Raw genomic sequence first — 13809 nt, forward strand, 5'->3', positions numbered from 1 at the left:
TGGTGCCACCGGACTCCTTGTTGTTTTTGTGGATACAGACTAACACGGCTACCCCCTGATATTGTAAAGGCTGTTTTTCATGATTGCACCATGCCAAGGAGGAAATAGAGACATTCTGCCTTGGAAGGTCACAGTGACTCTCAGAGCTTCCCATTTGCATCATGAGTGAGAGTAATTTGTGACATTCTCTTTAAAAAGTTAGAGTACATACCCCTCATTCACCAGACAGCTCTGTGCTATGTACCATATATCCACATACGCCTCTCCTCACCTCACATTCTTTTTTTTAAGCAAGCTGCACCCAGGGAATAGCAGGTCTACCAGCAGCCAGTGCACTTCCTTGAACACAGATGTTGTGGTCTTTTTGTGAAAGGTGCAGGCTCCCTGCTCCTACTGTGCAGCTATGTCAGGCAGGGCCAGGACCTTGTCTTAATTACCAATCATGTTCTCTTCCAGTACTTGGGATGTAAAGCATTGTGGGTATGTTTTACTTGATGATAATACATTGTCTGTCAGTCTAACTGTATCAGCATCTAGATATGGTGTGGTGGTTATCCTTCCACAGTCAGTTACCCCAAGTTACTACACATTTCCAGGAAACCACAGTTCTGCATTATACTTATAATGTAGCTATTTTTTTCTAGTATAGTTCAATGTAGATGAATTGTTAGTGCTACAAATACTAGCTACTTCACAGGCACAGTAGTTACATCTTACATGAGGACTACAAACATGTTTAAATAAAACTAACAAATTCAATGGAAATGTCTCAATGTCTTATCCAAATACGGTAGTAAGATCAGTAGCTCCTATGCACTGACACGCAAAGAGCTTTTATGATGTATCATACCATTACAAACTATTATTTATCCTGACTCCCACTCAGTGCCATGAATATGGAGATTGTGACAGCTTCCTTGATGTTGATAAGCTCTCACTGCAAGAATTGTCCTAGCTACCATCGAAATCAAGTTGGCTCTGTAGATCCTTCGTGCCTAATAGGATTTCACTGGAAATGTCTAAAACTAAATTTAAATAACTAAAATTAAATCAATAATCGTGTTGACATAATCACAGATTAACTATATCATTTATGGCAGTACATTCTAGTCTTAATAAAGAATGCTTTGCATTAACTGTAGCACTGATATTGCATCTTCTATGATACTGTCTTAATGGAACCATATAATGGTTTGAATTGGTTTTATTTTGAAATGGAGGGACAAAGTCCAGATTTATAAAGGCATTGGTGTGCTTAGTGTTGCAACATGTAACTGATTTAGGAGCCTAAACCTCATTTTCAAAAGGAATTTAGGCACTTAGGAAAATTGGTGGTATTTAGGTGTGTAAATGCCTAAATCCCTTTTGAAAATGAGGTTTAGGCTCCTAAATCAGTTACATGTTGCAATGCTGAGTGCAGCAGTGCTCAAGTACAGTACCTCTAAAGATCTGGCCCAAAGACAATAAGACTTCACCAGCTTAAATGTGGAATGCTCTTGATTGATTTAACTTCAATTTTGTACATATATTAATATCACTTCCTGGTTCTTCTATCCTGGGAGGAGCTATGACACACAACATAGCTTGGAGGCCATTTAATTAATGCCCTAATCACTGCTCTCTTCAGGATACTTAGCTGATGGTCTAGGCAAGGTGGTCCTGCTTACCTATTTTGAAGTGTATTTATAGGACATCAATTCCATTGATGGAGACAGCATCATCTTGTGTTTATAAATATTTTTTGTTATGACTTTAACATATGTTGAGAATATTTTTCAGGGTGCTCATTGAATCACTAGGTGACAGTGATCAGAGATTAATTGTCATTCCCCAGATGAGTGTTCTTGAACATTTAAGCTAGCATGCAATATGTAGGTGGGGAGGATAGTTTGACACAAACAGAATTTTCTTTCAGCAGTAAGGCTGAGAGGTATTAAAACAGCAACAGGCAAAACAGTTGCACTGGGTAGAGTTCTGTCAGTGCTGATATATAGCCTCAGTGAAGAGGAGTAAGATGACCTCTGACTGAAGAAGTGGGGTTTTTTAACCCATGGAAGCTTATACCCAAATAAATAGCTTAGTCTTTAAGGTGCCAGAAGACTCCTTGTTTTTATGGGAACATTTTGAAACAGGTATACATAAAACATATATAAATACTATGAGGAAGGTCATTCCACTTCCTGGTCAGAGATCAGATAGCAATATGCTGCTCTTACTGTGTATATCCTTGATAATTAAGGCTTGGTTAAAAAAATGTGCACTCTACTGTCCATCAGTAGTTTTGACTTGCTGGAGCAAAAATGATACAACATGTGATACCTGATGAACAAGACAGACAGTTATTACTGGTACTTACATTCATAGACTGGACTAATGTTTTCAAAGGCCAGCCTCAACTTTGCCTGTGCCAAATAGCTTGATCAGACTTGCACCTGCATCTTCATGGTGCTAACACCTGCATGCATGTTAACATCTGCATATGCACTTTAAATAACATAACACCTGTGCACACAAACATTTTCATTTGCATTCCTCCTCAATGGGTTTTTCAGAGGGATTTTCTGAAACAATCCCCCCTGGGTCTGAGACTATTCAAAGTGCTGTATGCACATACTAATTTCATGTGGATACATGAGGAGGCCAAGAAAATTTACTCAACTGAGCAGTTAACAAAATGCTAGACACAGGCAAGAGACACAATTAAGGGTAGAAAATGTCACCAAAACCACCACCAAAGTGTAAAGTGAAGGTGAACCAAACTTTTGTATTTATTGTCCAGGAAGATTCACCAGGGGCAATGTAGTAAGGGATGCATTTCAGAACAAAGCAAATTTCCAGGTGAACATTTATCACTTACAGCTTGCTCTGCACAAAAATGTTCTCAGTTAGATTGAGAGTGCTTAGAGCCAGTCACTGTATTTGTTATATACTTGTGCAGCACCTAGCACAATGGGACACAAGGAAACTGCAGCTGATACCCAGCAAATAGGGGCTACACATGCTGATTCTGCAGGATCAGCTCACTAGCAGCAGACTGATGATTGGACACCTCTTAGTATAAAGCTGCCAGTTGCTGCTTTGTCTGAACAGCTAGTTGCTAAACCCAATGTTGATTAAAGTCTCTGGTTCCCACTTCATACCTGCTACCACATCCTGCTCCTTGTTCCTGCTTCCTTGCCCTAACTCCAGACCTTCACCCTGTAGCATTTAAAGACAGAAACCAAGAGTCTAATCAGCTCTTAGTGATCACTAGAGCTGAAATCAATGATCAGCTGGTCTGGGGGTTGAGACTTACACCTGGTTAAGTGTAAAGTGTTGCATGACTCTTACTTTAACTCCACTTTAACCCTTGGTATGGCTTCTAACCCTGACTCTGGCTGCTACCCTGGATGTGATTCTTAACTGAAATCCCGGCGCTACTTTAGGCTCTCACCACTAGAGCAGTGCTGTCTCTAGGCACTACCAGAATACAATTACTCATAATTAATTGCAGCATCAACAAGAGTGTCAGATATATTTGGGCAACTGGGTGAATACAGAAATAATTAATTAAATCCAACTTGAGCCCTAAGAATGAAATTTTCAAAAGAATTCTGCACCTAGCACCAGATTTTTAAAAGAGCTCAGTACATTGGAGATTAGGTTATTTTTAAAATCTGGCCTTAAGTGTCACCATGGCAGCTATTGGGTCCTGAGTACTTTTGCAAATCTGATTCTTATTCGGATCCTACATAAGTACTGAGCTCTTTTGAAAAATCTGGTCTCAATAGGGGGCACTGGGCACTTGAAAATCTGGCCCTGAGCTCTTCTAAAAATCTAACGCTATGAGTGCATAGGCTCTCTGAAGAGTTGAATTTCACCCAAACTCAGTATAAAGCTTTTGGTCACAAAAGCGTAGCTCAATTATTTTTTTTATTATTTTAAAAGTTAAACATTTTAAAATTTCAATTATTAAAAAAGAACCCCATTGCTTGACAAGCTGCATGATTTCAACTCAATATATTTATTTTAATTAATTTTGGTTACATATTGGCCCACATGTGGTTAGCCTGAGAGCTTTTGAATGTTGCCTATAGGGAGAAGCAGTTGGATAGTGGGCGTTTTAATATTAACACTTTTTTATATTTAATTGCTTCTGACTACAAATTCCCATCTGATGCAGAAATTCACTTAAATTCCAATATGCTGTTTTTGTCATCTATATATATGTATGTATATGTGTGTGCGCGTGTGCAGTGGTGTTGTAGCAGTGTTGGTCTCAGATTATTAGAGAGATAAGGTGGAAGATGGGTAATAGCTTTTACTGGATGAGCTTATGTTGGTGAGAGAGACAAGCTTTTGAGCTTACACTTTCAAGCACCTCTTCAGGCCTGAGGAAGACCCACCTTGTCTCTCTCTCAATGGCATTAATATAAAGGTGTTGGAAAATTTTAGCCTGGCCTAAAAATCTGTTTTGTCTTGCCATGTTTTTTTTTCTTTTTTCTTTCAGAGATCTCTGATTGAAAATGCATGCTATAACAGAGGATGCAAACCTGTTCTTTGCCCATTTTTATTTTCCATTCATTTTTGGTGTTTGTAATGCAGTTAAATTGGATTATGATGATAGCAAAAGAATAATTTGATCAGCTGGAGCCAAGTCCATTGTAGACTGCATTAACTCTCCCTTTGTACTGTAATCTAATCTCCAACATCATGGCTATTTCAGTCCTGAGCCACTGCCAGTCATACTGAATTGTGTTAAACTGTGTGGTGGCTCAGTGATGTGGACAAGCATCCACTAGGGATTAGGATGAGGTCACGAGACTCTTTATTGTTGCCTAGTTAGCTCTTCATCATTATAGACATTTACATTATATTTTTTTTTGCGCTTAAGCCCATGTTTAAATAAAAAAAAAAACCCAAACAATTACAATTCTGGATCTATGTACTGGCTAGAAAGCAGACTGATAACAATTTGCGATCTTCCTCTGTGCCATTTCTGCACCCGGCATTAACTGTATTGGTGTAAGCTAGGGTTGAAATGAGCTCTGTCCTGTCATCTATTGATGAACTTGGAAGAAAGACTCCAGGAGCAGACTATATCTGCATAGACATACTCTACTGTGCCTAGGTGATCAGCAGACAGACATGCTTTGCCAGAATGATCAACTATGACTGTTTTGGGTTATCCTTAGTGTATGACTATGTATACATCTGAACTGTACTAAGTAGAAACTTAACTGAGCGTAGATCACCTTAAATTGAAGCTCACTCACTAAGCATGGAGTATTGATGCCAAAGCCAAGTGCAAGGGGATAGGGATAGGTGTAGGTGTTCTTACCTGGTGGTGGGCACTCTGTTTAAGGAGTCCTAGATACTATTAGACCTTCACCCTCCAGCATTCAAAGACAGAAACCAGAAGTCTGATCAGCTCTTAATGATCAACTGGAGCTGAAATCAATGATAAGCTTGTCTGGGGGTTGAGACTTACACTTTGAGTGGGGATGATGTGCCAGGGAAAGGCAACCCAGAAGATGCAGCAAATGGAGCAGCAGTGAGGTTCCCTTTTACCCATTGAGCTGGGCTAAGAACTGGGCTAAGTGGTGGAACCTCAGAACGTGGCATTATAGCTAGCAGCAACAGCAGTGAACAGTGGCAGCAACTGCAATGCTGTCAAGCAGCGACAGAGGTGGCAGCATCACTGAACTACCCATTCACTCCCAGAAGTGGGAGGTGGATCCATCTGAATGCACCCCTGGATTCAGACAGTAAACTGCACGTGGGGCAGGTCTTGAACCGGTTCTGTTGTGTAATGCTAAGAGGAACTCCTAGACATTGAACCTGGCCTTTATTGCTGACAACACCACTTGGTCCTCATTTCCATCTCTGCTGGATGTAAATCTGCCTCTGCAAATCTGTAGAATTTATGATCACAGTGGCTTTCCTAGGGCAACCACCACATTATTTAGCAAGATCAGGGAAGGAGAGAGGCTACCATAAGTGAACTGAATGTATACAGAGCTCTGAAGTTGCTAGTTATATTGTTTTGTATCCTTTTACAGTCAGAAAGACTTGAGATGCCAGCATAGCACTTCAGAACTCATATCCCAGTAAATCCCCTGTCTCTAGAGATCCTGCATTGAGATACAGAAAATTAATACAGTGTTCTGTGTAGGGTGTCTGGATTTTAACAATTATTTTAAAAATACTGCAGCAGTGTGTGTTTTGTGGGTGTTTTTTCACCTTTGAATTACAAAGGCAAAAAGTCCAGTGTCTCTGATAATATTCAAGTTTTTGCAGTTTAAACTAGTAGTAATGGCAAAGTTCATTTTTTTTAAAGGCTGAATATTGATTCAAAACACAAATCAATTAACTGGTCTGGAAAATGCTCATGGGGGACAGATTTACAAGATGGACATAGGTACCTAACTTACTTACTTACTTCTTGAAAGTCCTGCTGAGAGCCTAATTCTTACTGATTTTCAATGGGAGCAGGCACCTAACCTGCCTAAGCACTTTTGAAAATCCCCCTAGGCATCTATCTGCATCTGTAAGTACCTAAGTATTTTTGTAAGTCTGGCCCTACGTGCTTACTATCATCCACAATCTTATTTACTTTAATTGGAATACTCCTACGAGGAAGATACATTCAGTGGCAGGTAAGGCCCCACAAGTCATTATATGTTTGCTAGCAGGGGTTGGTTTACTCATTATCTGGGAGGTCACCTCATGATGGAAGAGGGAGGAAAACATCAGTCTCCAGTCTTGCAGAAGTTTGGTGAACATGGGATGAGATTGTTCAGAAGGCTAGAAAGCTGGTGAAACTCCCTTTTGCCACCCAGCTGTTATGCTAAACAAAGCACATGGGCTCTTTTATAGAGGAGAAGGCAAAAACACCACATTTATTGAGAATACAGCAGTTAGCATATGTTTTTCAGTCATACACATGTGCACACACACACACACATACGAACACACACAGTCCTGCCAGTTGATGTTTATAGTTACCAGTCCAGAGTCTGGATTAATCTAATGACCAGCCAGATTGATCACAGGGGGGAGCCGGGCTCTGTCGGTCACAATCCAATGTTCCTGGAGTATGGCAAGATGAACCCAAACCCTATGGCAAAGCACCCTGCTTTTCTCCTTCTCTGTTGAAGTCCATGGATTTTGCTGTGTCAGTTTTTGACTGGTTACTTTATGTTGAGCAAGAAAAGGCGTTGTAAATTAAGCCTTCCTAAATCTTATAATCAAAACAATTTACACTGGGGCCCAGGCCTTCAACGTTCCTCTAATCTCCTTAACATAGACACAATACAAGATCCCGTCTCTTACTTTCTAAACCTTAAAACAAAGAAATATATATTTAATTAGAGTGCCTAATTTGTAATACATATAGGAAACCATAGTAGACATAACTTATTCTAAAACAAAGGGTGACCATAATCAGACATAAGGATTGTTCTGGTCTGTCATTTTTTTCTGCTATTCAAAAAGGGTGGCTGGCAGGATGAAATCAAATCATACATTAATTCTCATAGTACAATTATAAAATCTTGCTCCTACACAGCCTCCCTTACTACCCACCAACAAACCATAGTACTTCCTAGAACTAGCTGGGGACTAAATTATGAGCTTAGCTCCAGATAAAGGAGCTTCATGAGATACATCTTCCCAGGCATAACCCCAGCCAGGCACTGTGACTCAGACATACCTCTCTGGGAGATAGTTACTCCCCTGATCCACGCTGGCTCCCCAGGAAGGAGGGGTTGAGAAGGAAATAAGTGATTGCTGCCCTTCAAAAGGTGTAGCTTACTTCTTCTCTCACACCTGACTAGTTCCCTGGTCCATGAGTAGAGGGCCATTGGAGCCAATGCTTCACCCTTTCCCTGCCCCCCTCTACTATCTCAACTCCACTCACAGTAGGGAGTACCAGTGAATAGGGGCTGTGCTCCATACCAGATTGACCACAGGATCTGGATAGGTCTGATTCATTTGAGCATAGAGGCGGTGGCTTCTTACTCCTCCATAAACCCCTGATTAGCTGTGTAAGACAAGGGTCATAAGGTAAGAATGGGAGATCCTGGCCTGGGGCTGGCTACTAGAAGTAGAGAAGGTGATGGCCCCTAAAAAAGTTCAAGTCTATGGAGCTTGGACCATATTATTCCTGTTTTTTATTCATATTGCAGTAGTGTTCAAAATCCCCACTTGGCTAGGGCCCCAGTCTGCTGGGTATTCTGCAAGATACCTCTTTGTGAACCTGTAGGGGTTGGTTCCTTTCCATCTGCTGTGAACCCAACTTCAGGGTTCAGTTCAAATGCCCTTTCTTAAAACACCAAACTTTTCAAGATTCATGCACCCCTAATTTTTGCACCTGGAAATGGAAACAACTTGTTATTAGAAGTAGGCTGAGCTACTGAATGGAAATGCTGTTGGTTAAAATTCAGGGGATTTTACTCCTAGAGTCTTTATTTACTTTTTTCATCCTCACTGACAGTAACAATAGGAATTATAATGTTTTGTGGCTGGGGTGGGCAACATTCATGGATAATACAAATTCTCTGGAGTTGATGCATATGGTCTGGATAAACCATCAAAAGTGCTAGAATGTGTTTAGACACTGGGGGAAGGAGGGGGCTGATCCCCTTCCTGGAAACCCTGAACATTATCTTTAGTTGTGCTGTTCATTTCCATCTTAGGTTTTTAAATCGTCTGCCAAAACCAGCTCTGCATTTCAATTCACTATCCAAGTGCTGACATTACTTTGCCAATTGGGATTTCCATAATTAGCAGTTTTATGAGTGTTGCTATATTAAACACACTTGCATCAATTTACAAAAAAAAACAAAAAAAACCCCACAACAAACAACAAAACCCTTTGCCTTCTGTCTAGGAGTGACTGGGTGACATCTTATAAAGTAATGGTGAGCAATGACAGTCATGCATGGATCACTGTCAAAAATGGATCTGGAGATATGGTGAGTACCAGAGAACAGGAGCGCCACAAGGAATAGTGGGAAAGCATTACTTGGGGGGAAAAAAAGAATCATATTGACTTTTGATGTGCCAGGTAGTAGTATATATTCTTGAGAAGCTCTGTGAGGCTAAAAGGGAGACGAGGTATGTATCCCTGCTAGTCTTTCTCATTGTCTGAGTGCTCCTGCCCCAGCTCTGCCAGTCCCTGTCCCACTCTGCAGTGTAGATCTGCAGGGTACCATCTGTTATTTTAAAGAACTGGCCCCCTCTCGCTCCTTGCACACAGGAGGGGATAGATCAAATACAGAGTTCCCTCCATGGGCCAGATCCTAAGCTGGTGTAAATCCATTGATGTCAGTTGAACTACACTGATTTACAGCAGATGAGGATGCCCGCTGGGTGCACGTTGTTTGAGAGAGACTATGGGGAAGACGGAGCTGTGATACTTTCCCCTTTTACTCTGGCCCATTAATATTTGAGCTGAGAGCGTGTTCTCCCTGAAGAACAATTCATCTCTGAGTTCCCCTCACTTACCTGTCAGGGCACAATCTCATTCCAACTTTGAGTTTGATCTAGTTCCAGATGTTATTACCAAAGGTTCTGAGATCCCTGTTGAACTGAACTTGACGTTTTTGTATGTCTGAACCTGAATAGATTTTTGAAGGAAACAGCGAGAAAGAGATTCCGGTACTCAATGAACTGCCAGTACCAATTGTTGCACGTTATATCCGTATAAACCCTCGGTCATGGTACGAAGAAGGGAGCATCTGTATGAGACTGGAAATCTTAGGCTGCCCCCTGCCAGGTAAGCACAGTTCTCAGTTACATTTGGCAGGATTGCCCACAAACTTACCAACTCTTGGTAAATTTTAAATGTTGGCAAATGATTCAATTTTCCTTTAAGACTACGGAAGTCACACATCCTGAAAGTCAACAAAAGATCTTTTAAATGCTCATTAATCATACTCATGCAAAAAATATCTAGTGCTTAACTAGGTACCATATACAAGGTGGAAACTAAGTCAAGCCATTCCAGAAAAAGGGCATTCAAAATTCACAATGCCTCAAGCTTATATCTCAGTTATGGGTTAGGGGTAGGCAACCTATGGCACGGGTGCTGAAGGCTGCACGTGAGCTGATTTTGAGTGGCACTCACACTGCCTGGGTCCTGGCCACTGGTCCAGGGGGCTCTGCATTTTAATTTAATTTTTAAATGAAGCTTCTTAAACATTTTAAAAGCCGTATTTACTTTACATACAACAATAGTTTAGTTATATATTATAAACTTACAGACAGAGACCTTCTAAAAACATTAAAATGTATTACTGGCACGCGAAACCATAAATCAGAGTGAATAAATGAAGACTCGGCACACCATTCCTGAAAGGTTGCCGGCCCTTGGGTTAGCATAACATAGCCTAGTGTCAGGTTTATATATAGATATTTGTATGTGTGTATAGATATATATATTTGTATATCTGTTTGTTCAAGTCTTTTCTACAGTTTTCAACTGCTCATTCTAAATCTTTCATCTGCTTTTTTCTTTAAAATTAAATTCTGGTATTTTAGGGATAGATTTTTTTTTTTTTGCAGGGGACTATGAATAGTATTTTCAAAAATACTAGAAACAGAAAGAGAACGCCTTTCTCGAGCTTATCATTACTACTTTAACTGCTCCTGTTCTGAGACTTGCTGCTGCCAATTCCACTGTTGATGTAGGGTCATCCCACTGATTAAAAGTACAGCAGAAAGAACCTGGTGGACCAGCAGACAGTAATGAGCACCTCAGATTTCCATTTGAAGTATATTCCCTGGCTCTGGTTAGTGTGTCTATAGGCACCTTCTTTAAAATACTGGATGTCAGACCGAAGTAAATGAGAAGCTCTTCTTATTACCATGGAACCAGTCGCAAGCGCACAGGAGGGACAAGCATAGTGTTGTCCAGGGGATAATGAAGATGACACTGATACCATGGTGGAGAGCAACATGTGCTACAGGAAAGGTGGAAAGTTCTTACAACTGTTTATTTTCAGTTCTGTAAAATTGAACTTGCTTTATTCAAGCCAGAGAAGAAAAGAGGCAGAATGTTGTACTTTGGAAAGTAAATGTTTTTAATAATACAATAACTATGTTATAAATACTGGAAAAACTACAATTGACAAAGGTCAAATTCTGCTTTCTCATCATGAGATAGTTCACAGTAACTCATTTGACTTCAGTGGGTTACGTCAATTGATAATGATGTAACTGAGATCAGAATATGACTCTTTGTAACCCCAACCTCACCTTCACTTTGGTTTAAGTGGCCAAGTTCTGATCTCCTTCTCATCTTGGATTAGAATGGAAACAGATGTGCCTGATGTGCTAGGACTGCCACCTGATGTGCTAGGACTACCTCTGATCCTGTTTTCCCTGCCAGCTTGGACTCCAGTACCTTGCCTTGTTTGAGCCAGACACGCTTGCAGGGCCGGCTTTAGGCCTATTCCACCAATTCCCCCAAATCGAGCCCTGCGCCTAAGAGTGCTCTGCGCCCAGTGGGAAACCTTTCCCTGGCTAGAGGCACCTTTTTTAATTTTTAGTCACCTGGCGGCACTTCAGGTCTTCAGCGGCACTTCGGCGGTGGGTCCTTCAGTGCCGCCAAAGACCTGGAGCGAGTGAAGGACCACTGCCGAAGTGCCGCCGAAGACTCGGAGCACCACCCGGTGAGTACAAGCCCCCCGTGTTTTTTATGTTTTCTTTTTTTTTTTTAAAGTCATCCTTGCCAGGGCCCCGTCAAAATTGTTAGAATTGAGCCCTGCGCTTCCTAAAGCAGGCCCTGCACGCTTGCCTGCTGCAAACACAGATCCAAGTCTGAACCACCTCCCTCACAAGCTGCAGGCTTAACTGAAAATAGCTTAAGAAGTGCTCCTCTCTCTAGCACTCAGATGCCCAGCTCCCAATGGGGTCCAAACCCCAAATAAATCCATTTTACCCTGTATAAAGCTTATACAGGGTAAACTCATAATTGTTCACCCTCTATAACACTGATAGAGAGAGATGCACAGCAGTTTGCGCCCCCCCATTAATAGATACTCGGTGTTAATTAATAAGTAAAAAGTGATTCCAAGTAATAACAGAACATAGTAAATTACCAAACAAAATAAAATAAAACACACAAGTCTAAGCCTAATGCAGTAGAAAACAATGCAGGTAATCTCACCCTCAGAGATGTTCCAATAAGCTTCTTTGATTGACTAGCCTTCTTCTAGTCTGGGTCCAGCAATCCCGCACACCCCTGTAGTTACTGCCCTTTGTTCCAGTCTCTTTGGGGTGGAGAGGCTCCTTCTTGAGCCAGTTGAAGACAAAATGGAGGGGTTTTCCCAGGGGCATATATAGCCTCTCTCGTGGGTTTCTCTCCTCTCCTATGCAGAATCCAGCTCCAAGATGGAGTTTTGGAGTCACATGGGCAAATCACATGTCCATGCATGACTCAGAACTTTACAGGTTGATGCCATGTTCCCAGGAAAGCTCATAGTTCCCTTACAGTTCACTGTCAGTTTAAGTGTTTCTTGATTGGGCACTTACTGGGAATAGTCTTTTCTCAAGAAGCAGGCCAAATGCTTCACTGAGGTTACTTAAAATCAGACAAGTACAGAGCCAATATTGATAACTTTGAATACAAAAATGATACATGCATACAAATAGGATGAATATATTCAGTAGATCATAACCTTTGCAGAGATATGTTACATGGTATATCTAGCATAAAACATATTCCAGTTATGTCATATTTACACTCATAAGCATATTTCTATAAAGCATTATGGAGTGCAACATCACACATGCTTATGCATGTTAGTTATTTATGGGGGCCATTTTCTGCAGTGGCTGTTTTTGTTTGTCTTTGACATTAAGGCAGACAGTATCATAGCCAGTGAAAAATACACATTAAATATGGAGGGTTGCTTATTTTTGGAATGTTTGAAAAGGCTTAGGATTTTGATAGGGATTTATACAGTAGGCAATTGGACTGGGTGGAACAACATCTGAACATTTTCGTAATTTTTGTTGAATCTCATGTGAATGCCTTAACCACTAGGTCAAAGGTTACAAGAGGTGTAACTCTGAACTGGCTTCATTGGAAACAGAGGTAGGCCTCATTGCATTTGAAAATCCTACCTTTAAATCCTTACCTAAGCACCTATTTATGTTTCCTGATTTCTAGAAGTGTTGAATATCCTCATGCCTCCCATTATATTCCATAAAAAAGCTTATTCGTGCTTAAAGGCAATTGGGGGCTGAAATCATGAAACTTATTTCGGTGCCTAAGACCAAGAATATGAATAATAAGAGATTGAATTTATCCTTTTAAGTACTTATTTGAGTGCCTAATAAGTAACCTGATTTTAAATGTGATGAGCACCAATTTACAGAGGAAGGATGATCACTGGAAGAAAGATTTTTACCTCTAGGGCTGTGGGGCCAACTGAGACAAAATAAGAACCAATACAAATCTTCATCCAAAGCTCAAGCCAAACATTCAGGAGATGCTAAAAAATTTAGCTAACTTGAAAATATGTTTGCCTTTTTATGCATTTCCTGGAAATAGCCAGGGCTGGAAACTACAATATATATCACTGGAAAACTCATAAGAAAATCTTTCCTTATGAGATCCATAGTCTGATTTATGGACCAATGTGGGGAATAATTATCTGAACTGAATCTTTTAAGATGCTGTCATGGTATAATTCCCCACTCTGAACCTTAGCGTCCAAGAGATGGGGTACCAGCATGAATTCCTCTAAGCTTGATTACCAGCTTAGAACCTGTAGCGCTGCCACCAACCAGGAATTCCAGTGCCTGGTACACTCTGGT

The 13809-nt window shown here is 40.7% G+C and overlaps 1 protein-coding gene across 1 annotated transcript in view; it reads left to right on the forward strand.

Moving 5' to 3' along the window:
* CPXM2 (carboxypeptidase X, M14 family member 2) overlaps window positions 1-13809 on the forward strand; it is a 113099-nt gene that overhangs the window by 61009 nt on the left and 38281 nt on the right. The window contains exons 5-6 of the mRNA XM_032796484.2: window positions 8873-8957; window positions 9610-9760. Coding sequence (XP_032652375.1) covers window positions 8873-8957; window positions 9610-9760 — 236 coding nt within the window. The remainder of the gene's footprint in view (window positions 1-8872; window positions 8958-9609; window positions 9761-13809) is intronic.

The sequence above is a fragment of the Chelonoidis abingdonii genome, chromosome 15, assembly GCF_003597395.2.
Source record: "Chelonoidis abingdonii isolate Lonesome George chromosome 15, CheloAbing_2.0, whole genome shotgun sequence".
NCBI lineage: Eukaryota > Metazoa > Chordata > Testudines > Testudinidae > Chelonoidis > Chelonoidis abingdonii.